Below are 25,398 nucleotides of genomic sequence, written 5' to 3' on the forward strand. Positions count from 1 at the left end.
GCCGTGCGAAAGCTTGTATCTTGAACGTGTTCGGTTCTTTGTTGAACTTGATCGTCCTCCGGTACTAGGATTTTACCTGCAACTGATAAAACATGAGTTATGAGTTAGATTAGTCATACATAGCTTAAAACGTATTTAAATGGGTTCGCAATGCATAACAGATTAAACAAACGATTTTCACGCAATTGGCACCCCGTCGCGTCGCGCGACGGCGTAAGGCCCACCCTGTCGCGCGGCGCGACGCCTCCCTTTTTCCAGAATGTTGCAGCTAGTTGCTGCATTTGCCGAGCTTTGATTTTCGATTGGAATTCTAACTTTAAAGTTTCATAACTTTTGAGCAAGATGTCCGTTTTACACGATTCTTTTTCCTACTCGTCCGCAATTTAATTTTCCGTCATATGGAGTTATAACCCTACACCCGAGCTTATAAAATATAGGATTTCAAGCTCTCGGCATGAAATCGAATTACTAAGACTTTTGACCCGTTTGGGGGATTTAAGCTATCTAGTCTAAACTAACTCTTTTCTTTTCACACTTCATTATTCCACACCTAAAATATATGCTTATATTCCACCACGACTACTTTTGTGGTATTTTTAACATACCTAACTTATTAACCCAAATTTACCCTTCGGTTAGTCATTTTACACAACCGACCCATTTTAGGCATTTAATCCACGAATGTTTATGCCTATAACTTGTATTCATGTATAGTGATTTCCAAATCAAAATGCAAGTTCCTAAACCACCCATATGGGTCGTTTGCCCGATTTACCCATCGACCGCGTTTTGGTCAATTTTAGTCCCTCGTTTAACGACAAAGGACTTTCAATAGGTACTTGACCAAAATCGCTCATCTATTTACAATCTTATTTATGCGTACCTGGCTCGGGTTGACGTTTTAACCCGTTTTAATACCTTGTCTCAATAATTTGCTAATTCATAGCATCGCTAATACACAAGCCGTTTTATCCTGCGAGCATAAGACTCGACAAACACTTATTAGTCATTATATGTCAAATGGTATTAGCGTTACCATTTGACCCGTTTGGTCCAAACAACCAAACGTTTTGCGCTTATATGTAAATGGTATTTATTTACCATTTCGTTAAGTAATTCATTTCGGATTCTTCACCATTTAGTTATTTCTCTTAAATCCGTTTCTTACACGTTTGACTCAACATGGCGTATGCCGCTTGGTGTCGTTTTATATTTCGACTTTTATCCATTTATACGTGAATAAATCACCGTTTTCTCTTTTTAATTCGTTTGGGCTTACTTATAAAGTATCCATTCGAAAGCTTATTTTATTTATTTCATCAGATGACCAAATTACCATTTCGACCCTTTTTACCATTTAACATGGTTTTCGTCTTTTGATATGTTCCGACCCGTATCTTTTCGTGTCGGAACCATATTTCGAATATAACCTTGGTTGTATTTATAACTTATAAATAAATACATATCATACAAAAAGGGTGTAAGCTTTACTTACCTTTCGTCCGATTTCGCCCTTTATTCGCGTATTCAAGCCGTTTGACCTGCTTCTTTTCCCAAGCCGCCGCCTAGCTCGTCAAGCGTCAGACTATCATATAGTATTCACAAGGTAGTTAAGTTAGTCGTTCTAGATCATAACCTTTACGCCTTATGAACTTTTATACTACTTTTCTTACCGAACTCTATCATAGGTCGGTATAGCATATGAAATTGAGCAACTAATTTGACAAACTCATGTTGGCGTCCCGCCCTTTACTCGATAGCACTATTCTTAGGCCACCATTTTAACTAATAAGTAATCCGAGTTCATGCTATTTTTAATAGTATGTTATCTTAGGTCTTGATTATCAACGTCACATTATTCTTTCATTACGCAAAATCTATGGGTTTTCATCTATAAATGAAACCCGTTTCATCATGTTATTAGGCATTCCTACGGATACCTAATCAAATCAATTTCTTCTTACAGATGTGCGATTTCACTTAGGCATTTTAATTTTTTACACATTTACACATTTAGAACTAGTTTATAACTTGTCATTTAGCCAAGATTAACATCAATTAGGCAAGTTCATATCACTGAAAATAGGCTGTTTTTTTGGTGACCTGTTTAACCTGTTTACAAGTCTTCAAAAATTATGATTTTTTTATGTGACGTACCTCTCGGAGGGTTAGGCCTTGTGTTAAAATTTCAAGATCTAACTCTTTAACAAAAATTCGTAAAAATTCATTTACTAAGCTGCAATCAGATTCGTCACTTCTGACTACAGCTTACGAAAAAATTCATTTAAAATTCCTCGTTTATCCGATTGAGGAAATTCCAGTTGGAGATTTTTGGAATTACCTGAAGCTACCTACAGTAAAACGTTGAGATCATAAATCAATTCTTAAATTGAGTTATGAGATTCGTAATGGGCTGCAAATTCTGCCAGAAAACGCAGCCTAAATCTTCGATACCGAAAAATTCATAAAACATTCAATTTTCATTGAAAAAATGTAATTCTAGTGGGGTTTTAAAGATATTTCCTGGAATTACATTTTAGACTCAAGAAACACATGTTTTTGTCAAGTTTTGTCCATGTTACAGCCAATACAAATCAGTTGTAAATTCTGATCAGAAGCTGTTTGAATTCAGCTTTCAGTTAAAAGATGTTTATGACATTATAACACTATTTTTAGAAATCAAAACCCTAAAAACATCACATACACGAATTTAGCATCAACAAATCTGAATTTACTTCATGGAACTCAAATTACACTAGAATAACTATCAAAATTCTAGTGTTTAACATGTTTCTACAAAACCCACTTATCACCTTCAATGATGGTTATGATTTACAAGAATTTGGCATGATTTCAACACATAATTGTCTAGGGTTCACTCATAGACACAATATTGTTCCTTTTCCATCAATATAACACTCATGAATCAGCAATTTTCGAGTTCTCTATGTTCATCCAAAAATTCAAAATAGAGATTTCCTATAAAATTCACATACCTTATGACCCCCTTACAGTGGAGATCACCAATCTAAGCTCGGATTTCGTATTGGGACTGAATTGAGCCTTCAATTTGTGAGATTTATGAGAATTAGGGTTTGGTGAGGGTCTCTTTGTCGCCCCCTGCGATTTGTACGAACCAGACACACACTTAGGTGTATGTTTGGTGTGTTATATTTTTTTTATTATTTAAGTTTCACACTTTACAACTTTGGTCCCCCATCTATTATCAGGTTTTTATTATAAGTGATTTAACCCACTAGTATGTCACTACAAGACTTCTCTTCTAACTAGGTTATTATTATTCTTAGTTAACTTATTGGGTTCCGGGAGTTATAACCCGTCTTATTTAAGTCCCGCTAAGTCGACCAGTTATAAGTTTGTTTTTCTCAAAACTTTTATTCTCTTTTTATTTAATATTAGGTTTAATTATTTAAATCCTAATATTTACCGAATTAATTTACCAGTAACGGAATTTTACCCGTTCATAAATATTAACGCGGTTTGATTACCAAACCTGTTTTCGGGGTGTTACGAGTCTACCCCACTTAAAGAGGTTTCGTCCTCGAAACCTTATTTACATAGTTCATTGGTTTAATCAAACAAACCAAGTTTCATTTTCAAGGCACCCGTTTCTTTCGGTCGAAAGTTTTCATTTATATTGACGTGTACGTCTTTCATGTGTAAGGCCTCGTGGGCCGTTACTTTCAGCTTGTATCCGTTATCTTTATTGATTATTTACTTTGACGACTAGACTTCTTAGTCACCGGTTACCTTATACCCCATCACCCGGTTATACCATATTGCCATCTCCGGCGTTACGTGTGTTTACTTGTATCGAGGAATTTATGTTTGAGAATTTATTCCTATCCATTATTATTTGATGCGGGGAATTATAACTAGTTCCCACGCTTAACCCAAATGACTCGTAGTTTCTTTCACTTAACCTCGTAGGCTATTTACTTAGATTTTTACCTTTTTTTCTATTTGTGACCCCAAGGTCTTTTTGGTCCCGTACACCTTAGCATTACTCATAATCCCGTTGGTTATGATGATCCCGTAGATCATACTTTATTCGAGTTTTTATTCAAATGTACATATATATAGTGTCCAAGCACCCTTTTTTATGTTTAGAATTATTTACTTTTGCCTTTTTAGATTTCATTTGACCTTGACCGTAATCTAAGGCTTCATTTGTTTTCTTTCGAATTATCTTTCCAACTTTATGACTTCTAACGTCATTTACACGTCAGTTTGTCCTACGCTTACCATTATCCGGTTCTTACCTGTACTTCTTTACAACCCGTTACCCGGGTTCTTTATCTTAATGTTTTTAACATTCTTGTTTCGCTAGTTTGCGTTTTTCCTATCTACATTCCTTTACGACCTATCACATAGGTTCATTAATATTTCGCGCTTCTATTATTCGGTTTGCGCCTATTTGTACTACCAATTTCTTATACTTTATTTGTCTCGTTTGACTTATTCGTGTGAGGTTTTATCACTTATGTACATCAAACTTCGTTCTTTATTCGACCCATTTTAACTCTAAAATAGTTGAACATAGTTATCAAAATTTCTGTTTTCAAATTCTCACCGTCTTTTAGTCATGACTCATATTCCGAGTCTTTTGACTTTATTTTTTCCGTTCCCGTCTCTCTCGGTTTACGCAATTACCCACAATCCTACCTGGCTATCGGGTATCTTTACCGAAGTCATCGTCAAGTAACCATTCTTATATGGTTTTAGACATCATCTTAATTTATTTGATCGTCTTAGCGAAATCCATCGCTTTTATTTAGTCAAGTCTTTTATTCTTTTATTCTACCCCTTTGACTTGTCTGTGTGAATTTCATCACTTATGACAGTCAAACTTTATCCCTTATGCCTTAGCATTCGCATTAGTTGGTTTGTATTTTCATTTACTTTAATCTTTGTCCCTTCTTTCGGGCTCGTTATTTTAACGTAATACGCTCCCTTTCATCCGACTTGCGTTTACGTTTACTATCAAACATCTTACTTGTTTAACTCATTTGGGTACCATTTAAGTTAGTCCCATTCACCCTGTCCTTACTACATCGGACGTAAATGTGTCCGCTACAAGAAGTTCATGGTATCATATGCCACTACTTACTTGGCCAGAGTAAGCGATCAACACATGATACACATGACCTTTTTGTAGTTTTCACATCACACCCCATGTAAGTAACGCCCCTATTTATTTCATACCTTTGATTTCATTTTAGTAAAACTTTATTTAATTGCAAAACAACAATCATTAGTTTTACTAGTTTTACTTTTGTACATATAAAATGTTTTTCTTTTCTATTGCACTATTATATAATCACATTCGTTAATGTGCTCGCTACTTTTCTCAATAGCATTATATTGAGAGTTTTCCACTTGGATAATTACCCCCCGTCCAAGTTGTTTCCATATGAACTAATCCTATTATTTCTTTGTTATTCATCATCGTGAATAGCACATGTTTCTATTAAACTTCTCTTGATCCTGAATAGATATCCTATTTAGGTTTTATTAGATATATGCACCGTCTTTCCCTAAGTGTTTGTTGCATATTACTACTTATGCGATTAAATTTAAAAGCGTGCACCTAGTAATGCTTGCCCTTACAGGCTTCTCTTGCCGTTAACTTTGTTCGCGATCGTCACGCGATTTAGGTCCTTAATGAGTACGCTCTGCTCGTCATACCTCGGACCATTCCACCATCATATCCACAATTCGCTCAACTCTCGTCGTCTTCATATGCGAGTGTCCTTCAACTAAACATTTACAAAGGTTAGTAATTCCGACATTAATAAACGGCTGTATTGTAATACAAGGCTTTTTACTGTACGTGTCAATGCACGTGATTTCGTTAACTATATCTACCGTTTTCATTGGGGTAACGTGTATTACACAATAACCCTATGTGTTGTTCACAACACTTTAATCATACTAAACCATTAACATACTTGTACTTACCGGATTTGCGATCAAGCCTCGAACCAAACACACTTACTCTTTTAACCTTGAGCTCTGATTACCAACTTGTAACACCCTTGTTGTTATTTTAAAGGTTTTCGTATATATAACGAAAATAAACATGTAATTACGATTAAGGATCCTTAGAAAATACGAGTAATTTAAAACTTTTACAACTTAAAAGTTTACAACATAATATAAATAAGTTCGTCATTTAAAATGACTACGAAACGTCGTGCGGATGTTTGTATCTTGAAAGTGTTTGGTTCTTTGTTGAACTTGATCGTCCTCCGGTACTAGGATTTTACCTGCAACTCATAAAACATGAGTTAGATTAGTCATACATAGCTTAAAACGTATTTAAATGGGTTCGCAATGCATAACAGATTAAACAAATGATTTTCGCGCAACTGGCACCCCGTCGCGTCGCGCGACAGCCTAAGGCCCACCCTGTCGCGCGGCGCGACGCCTCCCTTTTTCCAGAATGTTGCAGCTAGTTGCTGCATTTGCCCTGCTCCGATTTTCGATCGGAATTCTAACTTTAAAGTTTCATAACTTTGAGCAAGATGTCCGTTTTACGCGATTCTTTTTCCTACTCGTCCGCAATTTAATTTTCCGTCATATGGAGTTATAACGCTACACCCGAGCTTATAAAATATAGGATTTCAAGCTCTCGGCATGAAATCGAATTACTAAGACTTTTGACCCGTTTAGGGGGTTTAAGCTATCTAGTCTAAACTAACTCTTTTCTTTTCACACTTCGTTATTCCACACCTAAAATATTTAGCTTATATTCCACCACGACTACTTTTGTGGTATTTTTAGCATACCTAACTTATTAAGCCAAATTTACCCTTCGATTAGTCATTTTACGCAACCGACCCATTTTAGGCATTTAATCCACGAATGTTTATGCCTATAACTTGTATTCATGTATAATGATTTCCAAATCAAAATGCAAGTTCCTAGACAACCCATATGGGTCGTTTGCCCGATTTACCCATCGACCGCGTTTTGGTCAATTTTAGTCCCTCGTTTAACGACAAAGGACTTTCAATAGGTACTTGACCAAAATCGCTCATCTATTTACAATCTTATTTATGCGTACCTGGCTCGGGTCGACGTTTTGACCCGTTTTAATACCTTGTCTCAATAATTTGCTAATTCATAGCATCGCTAATACACAAGCCGTTTTATCCTGCGAGCATAAGACTCAACAAACACTTATTAGTCATTATATGTCAAATTGTATTAGCGTTACCATTTGACCCGTTTGGTCCAAACGACCAAACGTTTTGCGCTTATATATAAATGGTATTTATTTACCATTTCGTTAAGTAATTCATTTCGGATTCTTCACCATTTAGTTATTTCTCTTAAATCCGTTTCTTACACGTTTGACTCAACATGGCGTATGCCGCTTGGTGTCGTTTTATATTTCGACTTTTATCCATTTATACGTGACTAAATCACCTTTTTCTCTTTTTAATTCGTTTAGGCTTACTTATAAAGTAGCCATTCGAAAGCCTATTTTATTTATTTCATCACATGACCAAATTACCATTTCGACCCTTTTTACCATTTAACATGGTTTTCGTCTTTTGATATGTTCCGACCCGTATCTTTTCGTGTCGGAACCATATTTCGAATATAACCTTGGTTGTATTTATAACTTATAAATAAATGCATATCCTACAAAAAGGGTGTAAGCTTTACTTACCTTTCGTCCGATTTCGCCCTTTCTTTGCGTATTCAAGTCGTTTGACCTGCTTCTTTTCCCAAGCCGCCGCCTAGCTCGTCAAGCGTTAGACTATCATATTATATTCACAAGGTAGTTAGGTTAGTCGTTCTAGATCATAACCTTTACGCCTTATGAACTTTTATACTACTTTTCTTACCGAACTCTATCATAGGTCGGTATACATATGAAATTGAGCAACTAATTTGACAAACTCATGTTGGCGTCCCGCCCTTTACTCGATAGCACTATTCTTAGGCCACCATTTTAACTAATAAGTAATCCGAGTTCATGCTATTTTTAATACTAAGTTATCTTAGCTCTTGATTACCAACATCACATTATTCTTTCGTTACGCAAAATCTACGGGTTTTCATCTATAAATGAAACCCGTTTCATCATGTTATTAGGCATTCCTACAGATACCTAATCAAATCAAATTCTTCTTACAGACGCGCGATTCCACTTAGGCATTTTAACAAACACCTAGTGGACATAATTTTTTACACATTTACAACTAGTTTATAACTTGTCATTTAGCCAAGATTAACATCAATTATGTCACACCCCCAAATTTCCACCTAGGGCGTGTCCCGGATGGAGGTGTAAGATTCAACAAAGAGCCACCAATCATATCAAACACAAGTTATAATAATATAATAAAATACCCAATTGAAACTAATGTAACGTCTGAAAAGTTAAATCAAAACCAAGTACTGAGCGGAAGCATAAAAGTATCAATGTGTAATGTATCAAAAGCAAATTAAGATAACGGTTTATTATGACCACAACCACTCCAGCAGCATCAGACAGCAAGCTCCCAAGTTCCTTCAGTAATCACCTACAAGCATGTAAACAAGTGTGTCAGACTACGCTGGTGAGTTCAAGGTTTATGTTCGTTTACCAAGTTGTGTTACCAGTCATGTGTGTAAAACAGTTTACAAAACGATATGTTGTTTGTTGTTAAGATGTTTGATGTTTCGATGTTTTGATGTTGTTATTACTCGAGTACCGAATGGCCATATGATATGAGATTGCCAACCCCAATGCCTCTATCAAAGCATTGGTCATGTTTTAAGGTAATTAGTTCACGCCCGTTCCCCTTGAACGTCGTGAGGGTGCCAAACCTAATAGCGCTATCAACTAATAACCCCCGTTGCCCTACAAGCAACGTGCCGGTAGATGTAGTGGTCTTACAGTGATAGAAAAACAGAGTACAATAACCAACATCCCGTTACCCATGCATTCCTCATCGGAACGTTACCCGTTAACCCTTCACTGGGATCCATGCTTGAGAAAAGAGCAATGAACTCACCTTAGATTTGCTCGGTTAGACAAGTTACTCGTTAAACAAGTTCAATACTCACGACCTAGATTGATGTTTGGTAGTGGTCAGCTTTACAGTTTGATTACACATAATTCACATCAATGGTTATCACATATAGCATGTATAACAGTTAAGCAACAATTCAACAAAAACAATGATTATGTACACAGTATCGAATAGCTCAATCAAGTTACATGGTTCGAATCAGTCAACCATTCCCAACCCGATTATCCAACCCTAACCGGATTTCCTTTTACACTATAGAACCGATCCGGATGGCCCAAGTCCATCCGGTTAGTATATTTTCAACCTATCCATACCACACATCCTACTATTTATCAAATTGTTTGTTATAAGGTAACCCATCTATTCAAACGTTCGGCCCAAATCAATACATTACACCCGATCAACCAATATAAAACAATAGATTAGTGAGCTACCCTATTGCATTAACCAACCCAGTAGGCTACAACTTAGCCCAACCGCAGCCCTTATAGCCGTATAGCCCAACCTGAATGTTGTTGGGCTTCCAGTTTACCCGGCCCACACACAAGATCCCCAAACAGCAACTTTTATCTCATTAGCCAAACCATGTTACATGAGTTTATTAGTTCAATCACATAATCAAGGGACTCACCCAATAACAAATACATATCACATAGTTTAACGGGTTAACCTAATATTACCATTAATTCCCTGATCATACATCGAATCACATGCATCCTATCCTGTAGTCCTTGTCATTTATTAGCCCATATCAACATCAGTCTACATGTAACGCATATCATTCATTCTTAAATAATTCTTCCTATTCTAGTCAACAAGAATTTCATTCATATAGCACATTAATAAATTTTGCAGGACATTAACCCCAAAAAAAACAATCAAATAATAATATGCATGGTATGGATCCACTAACCAATAGTTTTGATAATAAGATGATATCGCCCAAGGGGGTATATCCACTGTTCGTCGATCAATCAAGAAGGAGAGAGAGAGAGCAATGCCTTAGGGTTTTTGGAGTCGATATGAATTGTTCTAAGTTTAATTGCGTACTCATATATTTAATAAGATTAGGACGCAGGTTATCCAAATCAGAATACAATTCCTATCGATTAATTACCCAACTCAAAGTGGGCCGATTGTGTTCACTGTGGATTGGGCTGATTATGTTTAAGCTTAATTCATGTGTAATATCTCATGTTTAGGGTCTAATTTTAATTAAACATAATAATGGCTAGTACTAGGCCCATTCGTGTGTAGCCCATTCGTGTGTAGCTAGTACTTGGCCCAAACACATAACCAATCATTTAAGCGCAACGTTCACTGCAACGTGCGGTAACACATTGCCTAAAAGGAAAATGCAAGATTAAAAGTTACGAGGTTAGACGACACTAACCTTAAAAGTTCGGGTTGTCACATCATCCCCAACTTGAAGGAAATTTCGTCCCGAAATTGGCAAGCGTCAAGTGTGAGAGAAATGAAGTGAGAAATCAGAGTTGTTGCGGGTTTTGCTCAGCTGTGACATCATCCCCAACTTGAAAGAAATTTCGTCCCGAAATGTAGCAAATAGTCGCTGAGGAAGCCAGTTTGTTAAGCGTTTTCGCGAGGTGTCACAACATCTCCTACTTGAAAGAATTTTCATCCCGAAAATTGGTCTAAAACAACGGTTGGAAGTAAGTTCCGACGAACTCGATCTATAGATACCTTACAACGCCTGGGGGCTAATCTTGTGATCATGGTATGGTTGCTAGCGTTTTGTTATATCAGTTGCCGATCAAAGAAATAGGGAATTAATGAGGTTCGTACAAAGAATCGAGCGAAACAGGGTCCATTAAATATCCGAAGGATTTGACCAGCAAATTTGTTGTCTAGAATAATTTCCAGAAGTGGTGCATGGCGGCAGGACACAACAGGGAGGTTCGTTACATTGCGGTTGCACGAGTGTATCATTTGTCCAAAACAGAGATTGGTGGGTAAAGGTTAGTGTTGCAAAACGACATATGCGTGTAACTGTGACTGCTTCACTTCTAGCAGCGATGACAAGTGAAAGTGATAAGGTTCGTCTACAGGGATGCGTGGGTATAGTTCTCCTAATCCCGTGTTCGTTCGGAAGTTCCATCTAGCGATCATCGGTACCCTCGGATAGAAGCGATGCTCCGCGTGTTGTAGGGTTGGGTTTCAAAAGCTGCAAGGACGATGACAATGCCAACAACGGCACCACCACGATGATCTTAAACTGATAAGGATTCCCCACTGGGGAGAGGGAACGCACGATTTTCTTTTTGCAGAGAATTCTCTGCTTGATACATAGATAACCAGGATCATGTCAAAACTTACAAGAGTATTGGGAAGTAGGTCAATGTCGAACACTTGACCCACGAGATCAAGTTTACAACCAAAAAGAACATGAGAAGCTTCTATTGATTTACTATCAGTCAGTTCTACTACATGCTTATTTACAAGGAGGGTGGAAGTCAGTCCTAACTAACGACTGAATTCCTAAGGCACAAAACTCCAATTGAAACAAGAGTCGAATAAAACTGAAGTAGAAAAGGTTATTCAAAGAAGACGTACCGGCTTCTACATTGCCATCATTGCGAGTCTTCCCCAGCGCCAATAGTAAATACCCTTCCACGTGCTCCGTTCCCACCATTGTTCCCATTGTTGCCGCTTCCAGTATTGTTGTTGTTGCCAGCATTCTGATTGAGCTGAGGGCAATCCCTCTTAAAATGACCCTCATCACCACACTGAAAGCACCCTTTTTGATTTCCCTGGTTTTGTTGCCCTTGTTGTCTCTGATTCGACTGAGTCTGCTGCTGCTGCTTTGGCTGAGGAGCCCTACAATCCTTGGCCTCATGGCCTATCTTGTCGCACCTGCGACAAACCCGATCACACTGCCCATAATGATGAAACCCACATTTGCTACACTGAGGCTTCTTTCCGGCATAAGACCTCTGATTTTGATTCGCTGAGGATGATTGGCTAAAGCTGCGAGTACTGCCAGTGTCTGTCTTCTTCTGGGGCTGAACCGAGTTGGACGCTTTGTCCATATCACCCCACTTGCGTTTACTATCAGTGACAGGAGTAGTGGCGGTGGTGGCGGCAGTAGTAGCTTTAGAAATACGTGGTGGCAGTGAGTCGCTTTCCACCTCCTGATCAATAATCTTGTGAGTCAACCGGACAATCTGGGTTAGGTTATTGAGGTTTGCGGCAGTAACCAGCCCCTTCACTCGTGGAGGTAACCCCTTGATGAATAACTCGATCCTTCGTGACATAGGTCGAGACAAATTTGGACACAAATCAGCCAGCTCATACGATCGCTTCACATATGCTTCAACCTCAGACCCCACCAGTTTCAGATCGTAATACTCGTTCTCTAGCTTCTGTATCTCGTCACGAGGACAGTATTCCTCCCTCATTAATTCCTTGAAGTCGTCCGAAGTAGTGGCGTTTGCTGCATCGATACCCAGCAGCTAAACCTGGGCATTCCACCAGGTTAAGGCACCATCCTTAAGCGTGCCCGTCGCATACTTCACGCGGTCCCCCACGGGACAGTTGCACATAGCGAACACTGACTCAGCTTTCTCGAACCACCTCAGTAGTCCCACAGCCCCTTCCGTCCCGCTGAAGGTCTGTGGCTTGCAATCCATAAACATTTTGAACGTACAGGCAGGCTGGTTGTTTGGGTGCGCTGAACGAAAGAAGATACGACACAAGAGTAAGAGTTGGGTTCACGATATAGGTTAAAAAGTATTTGGTACAGTTCATACCGGCTTGGTAGGCTGCCAGAGCCTCAGCCACACGTGTGTTTATCAGATTTGTTAACTCAGCCTGAGTCATGTTGATGCTACCACGACCGTGTCCTCGTCCACTCATGGTTCTATAATAGGAGAAGGGAACGAATTCAGGAGTCGAAAACGAGGAAAGTATTCAGATTTATCACATTAGAGACGATTAACTACCATGTTCGTACACAAACAGGGAAGAACCCCTCTTACACTCGTTAAGCCTCATTGGGATTTGCATGCACCACGCGTTATTATTATGTGTGCACCCATGATAATAAGGCGGTTTGCATGCTCCTCTCGATGTTTCTTAACTTATGTTTGAAGTTTCTCCCACTCCAATCAACACAAAATGAGCACTACCAACAAGATCAAAATTTACTAGATACATGTGTTATGTTGCACTAACAATGTGCCATGATGCCTACCATATCGTATCGTGCATGCTATATATATAGTTACGTTTTCTAGGCATATAAAGCATAAGCTAAGGAGGAACGAACCTTGCAGTCTGAAGCTGAGTGTCATGGTCATCGTTTGGATCAATTCGGTTATAGTCTGGTTTTATGAAAACATTTTTAAAACCGAGTTCTCTATAACCAGTGGCTCTGATACCAAACTGTCACACCCCCAAATTTCCACCTAGGGCGTGTCCCGGATGGAGGTGTAACGATTCAACAAAGAGCCACCAATCATATCAAACACAAGTTATAATAATATAATAAAATACCCAATTGAAACTAATGTAACGTCTGAAAAGTTAAATCAAAACCAAGTACTGAGCGGAAGCATAAAAGTATCAATGTGTAATGTATCAAAAGCAAATTAAGATAACGGTTTATTATGACCACAACCACTCCAGCAGCATCAGACAGCAAGCTCCCAAGTTCCTTCAGTAATCACCTACAAGCATGTAAACAAGTGTGTCAGACTACGCTGGTGAGTTCAAGGTTTATGTTCGTTTACCAAGTTGTGTTACCAGTCATGTGTGTAAAACAGTTTACAAAACGATATGTTGTTTGTTGTTAAGATGTTTGATGTTTCGATGTTTTGATGTTGTTATTACTCGAGTACCGAATGGCCATATGATATGAGATTGCCAACCCCAATGCCTCTATCAAAGCATTGGTCATGTTTTAAGGTAATTAGTTCACGCCCGTTCCCCTTGAACGTCGTGAGGGTGCCAAACCTAATAGCGCTATCAACTAATAACCCCCGTTGCCCTACAAGCAACGTGCCGGTAGATGTAGTGGTCTTACAGTGATAGAAAAACAGAGTACAATAACCAACATCCCGTTACCCATGCATTCCTCATCGGAACGTTACCCGTTAACCCTTCACTGGGATCCATGCTTGAGAAAAGAGCAATGAACTCACCTTAGATTTGCTCGGTTAGACAAGTTACTCGTTAAACAAGTTCAATACTCACGACCTAGATTGATGTTTGGTAGTGGTCAGCTTTACAGTTTGATTACACATAATTCACATCAATGGTTATCACATATAGCATGTATAACAGTTAAGCAACAATTCAACAAAAACAATGATTATGTACACAGTATCGAATAGCTCAATCAAGTTACATGGTTCGAATCAGTCAACCATTCCCAACCCGATTATCCAACCCTAACCGGATTTCCTTTTACACTATAGAACCGATCCGGATGGCCCAAGTCCATCCGGTTAGTATATTTTCAACCTATCCATACCACACATCCTACTATTTATCAAATTGTTTGTTATAAGGTAACCCATCTATTCAAACGTTCGGCCCAAATCAATACATTACACCCGATCAACCAATATAAAACAATAGATTAGTGAGCTACCCTATTGCATTAACCAACCCAGTAGGCTACAACTTAGCCCAACCGCAGCCCTTATAGCCGTATAGCCCAACCTGAATGTTGTTGGGCTTCCAGTTTACCCGGCCCACACACAAGATCCCCACACAGCAACTTTTATCTCATTAGCCAAACCATGTTACATGAGTTTATTAGTTCAATCACATAATCAAGGGACTCACCCAATAACAAATACATATCACATAGTTTAACGGGTTAACCTAATATTACCATTAATTCCCTGATCATACATCGAATCACATGCATCCTATCCTGTAGTCCTTGTCATTTATTAGCCCATATCAACATCAGTCTACATGTAACGCATATCATTCATTCTTAAATAATTCTTCCTATTCTAGTCAACAAGAATTTCATTCATATAGCACATTAATAAATTTTGCAGGACATTAACCCCAAAAAAAACAATCAAATAATAATATGCATGGTATGGATCCACTAACCAATAGTTTTGATAATAAGATGATATCGCCCAAGGGGGTATATCCACTGTTCGTCGATCAATCAAGAAGGAGAGAGAGAGAGCAATGCCTTAGGGTTTTTTGGAGTCGATATGAATTGTTCTAAGTTTAATTGCGTACTCATATATTTAATAAGATTAGGACGCAGGTTATCCAAATCAGAATACAATTCCTATCGATTAATTACCCAACTCAAAGTGGGCCGATTGTGTTCACTGTGGATTGGGCTGATTATGTTTAAGCTTAATTCATGTGTAATATCTCATGTTTAGGGTCCAATTTTAATTAAACATAATAATGGCTAGTACTAGGCCCATTCGTGTGTAGCCCATTCGTGTGTAGCTAGTACTTGGCCCAAACACATAACCAATCATTTAAGCGCAACGTTCACTGCAACGTGCGGTAACACATTGCCTAAAAGGAAAATGCAAGATTAAAAGTTACGAGGTTAGACGACACTAACCTTAAAAGTTCGGGTTGTCACAAATTAGGCAAGTTCATATCACTGAAAATAAGCTGTTTTTGGTGATCTGTTTAACCTGTTTACAAGTCTTCAAAAATTATGATTTTTTTATGTGACGTACCTCTCGGAGGGTTAGGCCTTGTGTTAAAATTTCAATATCTAACTCTTTACCAAAAATTCGTAAAAATTCATTTACAAAGCTGCAATCAGATTCGTCACTTCTGACTGCAACTTATGAAAAAATTCATTTAAAATTCCTCGTTTATCCGATTGACAAAATTCCAGTTGGAGATTATTAGAATTACCTGAAGCTACCTACAGTAAAAAGTTGAGATCATAAATCAATTCTTAAATTGAGTTATGAGATTCGTAATGGGCTGCAAATTCTGCCAGAAAACGCAGCCTGAACCTTCGATACCGAAAAATTCATAAAACATTCAATTTTCGTTGAAAAAAATGCAATTCCAGTGGGGTTTTAAAGATATTTCCTGGAATTACAAAGAAACACATGTTTATGTCACGTTTTGTCCATGTTACAGCCAAAACAAGTCGGCTGTAAATTCTCATCAGAAGCTGTTTGAATTCAGCTTTCAGTTAAAACATGTTTATGACATTTAAACACTATTTTTAGAAATCAAAACTCTAAAAACATCACATACACGAATTTAGCATCAACAAATCTAAATTTACTTCATGGAACTCAAATTACACTAGAATAACTATCAAAATCCTAGTGTTTAACATGTTTCTACAAAACCCACTAATCACCTTCAATGGTGATTATGATTTACAAGAATTAGGCATGATTTCAACACATAATTGTCTAGGGTTCACTCCTAGACACAATATTGTTCCTATTCCATCAATATAACACTCATGCATCAGCAATTTTCGAGTTCTCTATGTTCATCCAGAAATTCAAAATAGAGATTTCCTATAAAATTCACATACCTTATGACCCCCTTACAGTGGAGATCGCCAATCTAAGCTCAGATTTCGTATTGGGACTGAATTGAGCCTTCAATTTGTGAGATTTATGAGAATTAGGGTTTGGTGAGGGTTTCTTGGTCGCCCCTGCGATTTGTACGAACCAGACACACACTTAGGTGTGTGTTTGGTGTGTTATATATATATATATATATATATATATATATATATATATATATATATATATATATATATATATATATTTTATTATTTAAGTTTCACACTTTACAACTTTTGTCCCCCATCTATTATCAGGTTTTTATTTTAAGTGTTTTAACCCACTAGTATGTCACTACAAGACATCTCTTCCAACTAGGTTATTATTATTCCTAGTTAACTTATTGGGTTCCGGGAGTTATAACCCGTCTTATTTAAATCTCGCTAAGTCGGCCTGTCATAAGCTTTATTTTTCTCAAAACTTTTATTCTCTTTTTATTTAATATTAGGTTTAATTATTTAAATCCTAATATTTACCTGGTTAATTTTACCACTAACGGTATTTTACCCATTCATAAATATTAACGCGGTTTGATTACCAAACCTGTTTTCGGGGTGTTACACAAGACCCATTTACCTTTCTTAGGGGACTAATATTTTCTTAGAAAGTAGTGTTTTATGCATATTATTAACGAAATTGTTAGCATCTTATTTTAATATCAACTAGTATACGAAATCCGCGTTTTGTTATAGAGATGTTAAAATTTCTAAGGATAAATTTTGACAATGTATACATTAGTATTCACCTTGCATAAAAAAAATTCACATTGAGATAAAAAAATAAGCATGCATAAATGAAAATTTCTGAATTTTGATTATAAAACATCATATGTTTATAAAAGGAAAACAAAACTATAAAAATTAAAACATAAAGTAGTTTTGATGACTTATACATTTGTACTTCCTTTACTTGTAAATTATCACAAAACTTTGTTTTGAATAAAAGTGGCACATGAATGCAAACACATCTCAAGGGTACAATTAGGATTTCATAAAACATAATATTTTAAATTTTATAACAGAAAAAAACAAAACAAAAAAATGTGAGTTGACCACATATAATAAACCTGGTCGGTTAAAAAATGAAAAAAAAAAACCGAAGGGAAAAGTTTAAGATGTAAAAAAGAAAGTTTAACTACATCTACAGGTGACATGTTGTAACTTGATTTCTATATGTTATTGTATACGATTGATTATAAGTTGAACCATTGTCAAGTGTGCAAAGAACCCATGATTATTGTTACAAGATAAGTGCAAGGCATGGTCCCTAATTTGGTATTGACTTACATATCTATTGCTCTTATACTTTAAAGAATTTAGGGAAATTGACCTATAATAATCTTTGGTAGATGTCATTGGCAATTGGCAGTCCCACTTTTGAATATTCCCCTTGCCAGTCCAACATTTCACCTGTTTTTCCTCCATCGGTCTCTCGCTAAAAAAACTTAACAAAGTAAAGTTTTTTTCTGAATTACAAACAGATGTTTTAGGCTTTTGATGAGAACGGGGATACGAGTCCACTGATGTAAAACTTACCTCGAAACGGTGCTCCAAACGACGAAAACGGTGCTTCAATTCGGGTGTTTAAACTTTCGATAAACAAAAATTAAGTCATTTGACCGTTTCGAGGTAAGTTTTACATCAGTAGACTCGTGTTATCATTTTGATCAAAAGCTCTAAAACATTTGTTTGTAATTCGGAAACAAAAAACTTTACTTCGTTTGGCAATGGAAGTATTCAAAAGTAGGACGGCCAATTGTCAATGACGTCTACTAAAGATTATTAAAGGGCAATTTCCCAAGAATTTATATGCCAAAAATTAACAAGAGATTCCCAAGTTAATGTAATTTAAAACCGCGGTGGTCTAAATGAAAAATTTACGGGTTTATCAGAAAAGAATTTAGCCTAAATTCTTAAAACCAAGAATTTTTTTACCATACATTCAAGGATATTTTGCAATTAGGGATATCCCCAATACCACAGAGCCCTTAATAAATCCACTCATAATTTAAAAAAGAAAAAGACAAGATGAGACTCTAGAATAAATAGTTAGTGTAATTTAAAAACAACATAAGACTTGGAGTTAAAATGTTAATTTAATTTAAAACCTGATACTCCAAAGTACTATTTAATTTTTAAGAAAAAAGTTGTTTGAAATAAAGTACTATTTAACTTTTAAGAAAAAAGTTGTTTGAAATAAAAAAGTTAAAGTCACGTGGAATACTATATATGGAATATTAAGAAAAAAGTTGTTTGAAATAAAAAGTTAAAGTCTGTGGAATACTATATATGGAAGAAATTGATGTGGGGTAAAATACACATGTTTGTTCCATGTAGATTGTATAGTTTTTGTATAAGTTTTATTTGTTTTTATTTAGTTTTAATATTATATTATTTTATTTTGTGTTGGGCAAGGTCCTGGTGCAAATGTAGCGAAAATGAGTAATAAAGAACTATCCAGCTAGTTGGGCAGAGTGGGGCGCCAGTGACCGGAGTAAAAGTGCCGCTATTTTATGTGAGTAGGCCAAGGCCACTATCTCTATTTTATAAGTTAGAGGGCTGCCACAAAAATAGTTATATAATTGGATCGAGTTAAGGGGCTAGCCCACATCAATATATAGTTTTAATTTGAGTCTATCTAATATATTGGTGTTGTGCCGCATGAAACTTGGGTGCATATTATTTGTTTTGGGTGTGGAAAGTTATACATAAGAAAAATGAGCCGCCAGACATCGTGATTTTTTGAAGTTGGGTTGTTAAACAATATGTGATGCATGAAAATGGTTGGGAAATAATTCGTCACGTAGGAACATAAATGGAAGGCTATACCACCCCTTTGTCTGATCCACCATGGTTTGCATGGATTATGGTCCTTCTTTATATTTTCTAAGAAATTCTTTCCTTTTTTCTTTAGAGAAAGATAAATTAAAATAAATAAGGGGATAGTGGTTTGGGTCATGACCACACCCTTAAGGTAATGGTTTTGGATGGTGGATTAGAGGTGGGTGACATGCCGCTCACGTGGAGGATCATGGTGGTTATGAGGGTCATGACCACACCCTATAGCCTAAGGAGAGTAATATGTTCTTAAAATGTACTGTATTATGCAGATTATAAAAGTAACAATTAGCATCTTATTTTAATATCCACTAGTATAGTATACGAAATCTGTGTGTTGTCATAGAGATGTTAAAATTTCTAAGAATCAATTTTGACAACATGTACATTAGTACTCACTTTGCGTAAAAATGTATTTTGAGATAAGAATAAGCGTTTAGAAATGAAAATTTATGAATTTAAATTATAAAATGTCATATTTCAAAGACTGTAAAAGGAAACAAAACTATAAAAAAGGAAAACTTAAAGTAGTTTTGACGACTTATACATTCGTACTTCGATTACTTGTATATTATCACAAAACTTTATTTTCAATGAAAGTTAAACATGAATGCAAACACGTGATAAGGGTACACCTAGTATTTTATAAAACATCATATTTATATTTTATAACGGAAAAAATAAACAAAACAGAAAAATGTGAGTTGACCACGTATCATAACCTAGCTGGTTATAAATGAAAAAAAAAATCAATGTGAAAAGTTGAGTGTTTAAAAGAAAGGTTTAACTAAATCTATAGGTGGCATATTGTAACTTGATTTCTATACGTTATTGTATATCTAATATTAATAAAAGAGTAACCTTAATGTCAAATGGCATTTTCTTATAACAATGGATTTCACCAAAATGCCATGTAGCAATTTATCATGCTATCTCAACCATATAATAAATAATAAGTAAATTAATATAAAGATTATTAAATGATTGAATTTAACATATATTAGAAATAATCTTATATTCATGATTATATCTCTTCAATATTTTAATTCTTAATAAGTAATATTAGTTATCTACTTACCTATACTTTAGTATAGTAGCTTTACTTTACTAAATAAAAACATACTTATCAAAAGAAGATGGGATAACCAAAAATTTATATACCCATCACTATTTGACGTAACCAAAAATTTAAATCTCATCATGTTTATAACTTGTTATTATCGTTTTCATAAATGTTAAACATGTGTATAAACAATATATATATATATATATATATAGGCTAATTATAATGAGAAAACGCACTCCAATTGAAAAAACCCAGAAAACTCTCACATGTGGCTAGGATTGATCCACGTTTGAATTTAGATTGAGAGGAGATAAGGGCAGGATCGCCATTTTCTTTCTTACCTTTTGAGATTATGTGATGTGTAAGTCTACACACACAGACTTTTCAACTTTGCTTCTTCTTGTCATCCTTTTCATTAATACAATTGTACTTGTGTATCTCTCACATCTTTCTAATATCTTCTCTTTTGTTCGATTTAGATATTCATATCTCTCATCTCACATCTCATTTATTCGAACCAGAGAGTGGAGTGAAATAAAGAAACCTTACTTACCATTGAAGAGTTTTTGCATTTAACATGGCTGATTCGAACAGCCAACAACCTCGGACTGTTGCCGGTGGTACGGGGACACTCAATGATCATCCTGGTTCACCCTTAAATGTTGTCCCACATAATCTTTCACCTGATTTTGCATTTAATGAAGATGGAGATGCATTGGGTGAGAGTAGAGTTGTTGAAGATCCTGAACCTATTTCTTCAGAGTTTCCATGTGAGTGATAATTTTTTTTCTGTTTTATTTAATGTACAACTTTAAATGCATACTAGTAGTTGTGTAAATTAAGGATTTCTTGTTTAGATTTTCATTGGATTCTTCTTGCTTCATTTTTTTTATGTGTAGCCTCAGTTCTGAATCAAAATGGCACAAATGATGATGAAGATGGTGTTCAGAATTGTACTTTTACACAGTTGCTACCCACAGGTCATGGTTTATGTGAAACCATGAATTTTTATCTATAGGGTTATTGTAACACCCGTAGTTTTAATGTTTGTAGTTTGTTATTATTATTATTATTATTATTATTTGTTTTTTTTTTTTTGTTGGTAGAGGAGGAAAAAAAACAGATGATGTTTTGGTTAGTTTGGTTGAAAATGTGGTAAACTTGTACAAGGTAAAAACAAGTGTAACCATTTTTATTTTTTATTTTTATGAAACAAGCTTTTATATTTTGTAGAAGGTAACAACATGTGGTTACACTTGTATTAAGTTTTTATATTTTTTGGAAGGGGAAAACATTCGAGATTACATTTTTGGATTACATAAAAAAATGCACCAGCATCTACACTTTTTTGTGACATCAATACCTTTTTTGTAGGTGTTCATGCGGACGAGGAATTTTATGTTCACCACACACCCAATGGCAGTAGAATGTGGTGTCCTAATGTTCCCATTGTTTTAAAGCCTGTTGTTGGTTGTGTATATGAAACGTGGAAGGACGTGTTCAGTATGTACAAGGACTATGATGTGTATTCTGGGTTTTCTATTCGTAAGGGGCAAACCAAGAGATGGAAGGGGTTTGTCACTCACCAGTACATAAGGTGTACTAAATATTCAAAACCACAGATTAAGCGTAAAACTGATATCTTGGAGCAGTCAACCTTGACTATCAGGCAAAGTAATTTCACAATGACAGATTGCAAGGCTAGTATACTGGTTAAGTTTTGGGAGGGCAGCTCTATGTGCACAGTGGTAGGGTTCCATGAGCACCATAATCATCCGTTTGTTGAGCGTTTTAATCATGACCTAAGTAGGATTTCAAGGAAACTACCCTTTGCATCCAAACAGTTTATCCATAACATGAGTTTGAACAGAATTGGTCCAATTGTTTCTCATAGAGTTTTAGTGTCCCTGATGGGTGGACATCACAACGTACGTGGCACGCCAACTGATTTTAAGAACTGGAGCCAGTCGGTTAGGCTTTATATTGGTGACCGTGATGCGCAACTTGTTATAGTTCGTCTCAAAGAAAGATCTGAGAGCTTACCAGACTTTTACTATGAGTTTGTGGTTGAGAAAGGGCAATTGAGGTCGATTTTTTGGGCAGACGAAATTTCCAGGATAAACTATGAGGTTTTTGGTGATGTGTTAGCTTTTGATGCGACTTATCACACTAACAAGTAAGGTTTTGCAAAGTGGCACTTTTTTTCTCTTTAACATATTATTAACTTTTGTTTATTTTCTTCGTCGCACAGGTACAACATGATTTTTGTTCCTTTCACTGGCGTTGATAATCATAAACAATGTGTGACATTCGGTGTTGGCTTGCTATTCATGAAACCACTGAGTCTTACAAGTGGTTACTTGAATCATTTCTAAAGACACACAAGAAGCAACCAAAGTTAGTTCTGACGGACCAGGACCCTTCAATGAAAGCTGCCATTGAGGTTTTCACAGACTCTCGGCACCGCCTTTGCATGTGGCATATTATGAAGAAACTTCCCACCAAGGTTTTATTAATTTATGAATCTCTTTTGAGAAGTTTTTTTTTGTTACATTTTCTTAACAGTTTTGTGTTTTGATATGTATAGATTGCTGGAGACCTGTTACAAAACTCTAAGCTAAGGGCATTGATGCATCGTTTGGTGTGGAGTATTCACATGAAGCTATCTACATTTGAGACGTGTTGGCAACTTTTGATGGAGGAATATGGGTTACAAGATCACGAGTGGTTGAATGATATGTACTCAATTAGGGACCAATGGGTACCTGCCTACTTCCGTGATATCCCAATGTGTTGTCTGATGAAGACTACATCAAGATGTGAAAGCTCTAACTCAAGCTTCAAGGTCAACTCTTCTAGCGCTAACACACTAGTTCAGTTCATGCAATGTTACGAAACTAGGATAGACAATCAGCGTTACAGGCAACGTGTTGCAGAGTTTAAAACTTCATCTAGTGTATTCATGGACACTACTGACTTAGCTATTGAGAAGCATGCTTTTGAGTTATATACACATGCAATTTTCACAGAAGTAAGAAAAGAGATATACAAGGGGAAGCTGTTTTGTTACATTGTAAACATGGAGGATTGTGATGATGTTTGTGTTTACTATGTGAATCCGTTGGACAAACGTAACAATGCAACCAACACATTCACGGTAACTTGCTGTATCCTTATAGTGGCATCTTTTGTTTAAGCTTTCATTATGCTTTTTTTCACAGAAGCTTAATAATGTGTTTTGGTGTTTTTGTAGGTTAAACTTGAGTTGAGAAATCAGTCGGTCTCTTGTTCATGCAACAACTTCATCCGTATTGGATATCTGTGTAGGCACATTTTTTGTGTTTACCGGGTAAACAATATTGAAAAAATCCCGGCCCAGTTTGTTGTTAAGCGTTGGACTAGGGACGTGCTTCCTAAAAGTTTATTTTCTATTGAGAGCCGATATAGCGTTGACACCCGTCCATAAGCTGCTGCGAGAAGTCAGATTCTTGATATTGTAACCGAATGTGTAGACGCATTGAGAAGTGATGTTGGAGGACTTTCTTCTTTCGCTGAGCAGATAAAGGAACTGAAATGCAAGTTACTAAATGGAGGACCAGTTGATGATGAAGCCAACAATGATAACTATGCTGCTGTTGAAGAATTGCTTGGTGTTTCTTTAGATGGGGACGTAACTCTCAACAATCCAGACGGGATCAGGAACAAAGGATGCGGCAAACGTCGACGATTGTCTAGAGCATCTCAGGATGGAACGAGCAACTCTGCTGTCAAACCTCCCAAAACACCCAGGCTTTGCCGAACATGTATGAAGTACGTGACTAGGCATGATTCAAGAAATTGCAAGAAGAAGAAGAAGAAGAAGAAGAATAAATCGGGTAATGAGGATGAGGACTCAAGCTCTGCGAGTCAGGAGTCCACTTGATTGGGTATTTATGTTGATGTGTGTTTTGTGCGTGTTTTGAAAACTTTTATGACGCCAGCTTTTTGGTCTCCATTTTAGTGGAGCGCAACTAAACTTTGATCATCCCTTTTGTATTTTTTTGGCTGCCTTTTGTACATGCACATGTTTGCATGTGTAGATTATCTAAAAATCGATGCACATGCATATGTTTGCATGTTAGGATGTATGTGGGTTTGGTATGTAGTATGGTTTTCAGTTTAATGACTATGGTTTAATTGATCAGTTGCATTATGAAATGATATCCACAATGTTTGTGTGAGAAGTAAACGTTGTTTGTTGAGGGTTTTGCATTGTTTGTTGAGATTAAGAAATAGGTGGTACTTAGTTGGATTATCCTTGCTAGTATGCTAATGACATTTCGTTAGTATGTACTTGTTGATGTTTGGTTGAAGCTGAGAATTTTCTATGCTATGGATTTTTTGGTTTTGTTTTTACCATGTTACATTTTTTTCCCTGAGATTTTTGTAGATTTTTGATGTGTTGAATCTGAGATTTTTCTATCTTATGGATTTTTAGGTTTTGTTTATACCATGTTACATATTTTGGACGTTACATCCATCCTACGTATATAATTAGTTAGAAAATGACCCATTTCGTTACAAAAACTAGTAACAAAAAAAATCTAAGCACATATAGTAGTTTGTAGTTTTTTTTTTTTTTTTTTTGTATGTTTTTTTTTTACAAAACACAAGCCGTTTTTTTCTTAAAGAGATAACATATCTGGATGAAGTAACAACTTTTTACATGGTCAAGTTTTAGATACATTTTTATAGAATACATACAACAAGATGTATCTTTTTGTTACTTTCTCCTTTTTATCTGGTGATGCATTTAATTTTTCATTTACTTTCATATCTAATAACCACCATCCATCCCCAAAGTTTATTTTTTCATTATAAATAGTTTCAGCATACATAATGTGTAT

General features: G+C 36.2%; 1 protein-coding gene across 1 annotated transcript; it reads left to right on the top strand.

The window, feature by feature from the left end:
* The first annotated feature begins 22,811 nt into the window (after positions 1-22,811).
* LOC118485790 (protein FAR1-RELATED SEQUENCE 5-like) lies at positions 22,812-24,434 on the top strand. Its single transcript, XM_035982241.1, has 4 exons — positions 22,812-23,018; positions 23,100-23,669; positions 23,766-23,820; positions 23,980-24,434. Exons 1-4 carry the CDS (start codon positions 22,812-22,814, stop codon positions 24,432-24,434), a joined length of 1,287 nt encoding a protein of 428 aa, XP_035838134.1.
* Positions 24,435-25,398: the final 964 nt, after the last annotated feature.

This window comes from Helianthus annuus, chromosome 13, assembly GCF_002127325.2.
Source record: "Helianthus annuus cultivar XRQ/B chromosome 13, HanXRQr2.0-SUNRISE, whole genome shotgun sequence".
Taxonomy (NCBI): domain Eukaryota; kingdom Viridiplantae; phylum Streptophyta; class Magnoliopsida; order Asterales; family Asteraceae; genus Helianthus; species Helianthus annuus.

Bases quoted from the DNA above. Each gene is read 5' to 3' on its own strand.
- LOC118485790 (XM_035982241.1), top strand. From the start codon at position 22,812: ATGTGTGACATTCGGTGTTGGCTTGCTATTCATGAAACCACTGAGTCT. The intron at 23,019-23,099 runs GTTTTATTAATT...TGATATGTATAG, and splicing joins TGAAGAAACTTCCCACCAAG to ATTGCTGGAGACCTGTTACA. The intron at 23,670-23,765 runs GTAACTTGCTGT...GTGTTTTTGTAG, and splicing joins ATGCAACCAACACATTCACG to GTTAAACTTGAGTTGAGAAA.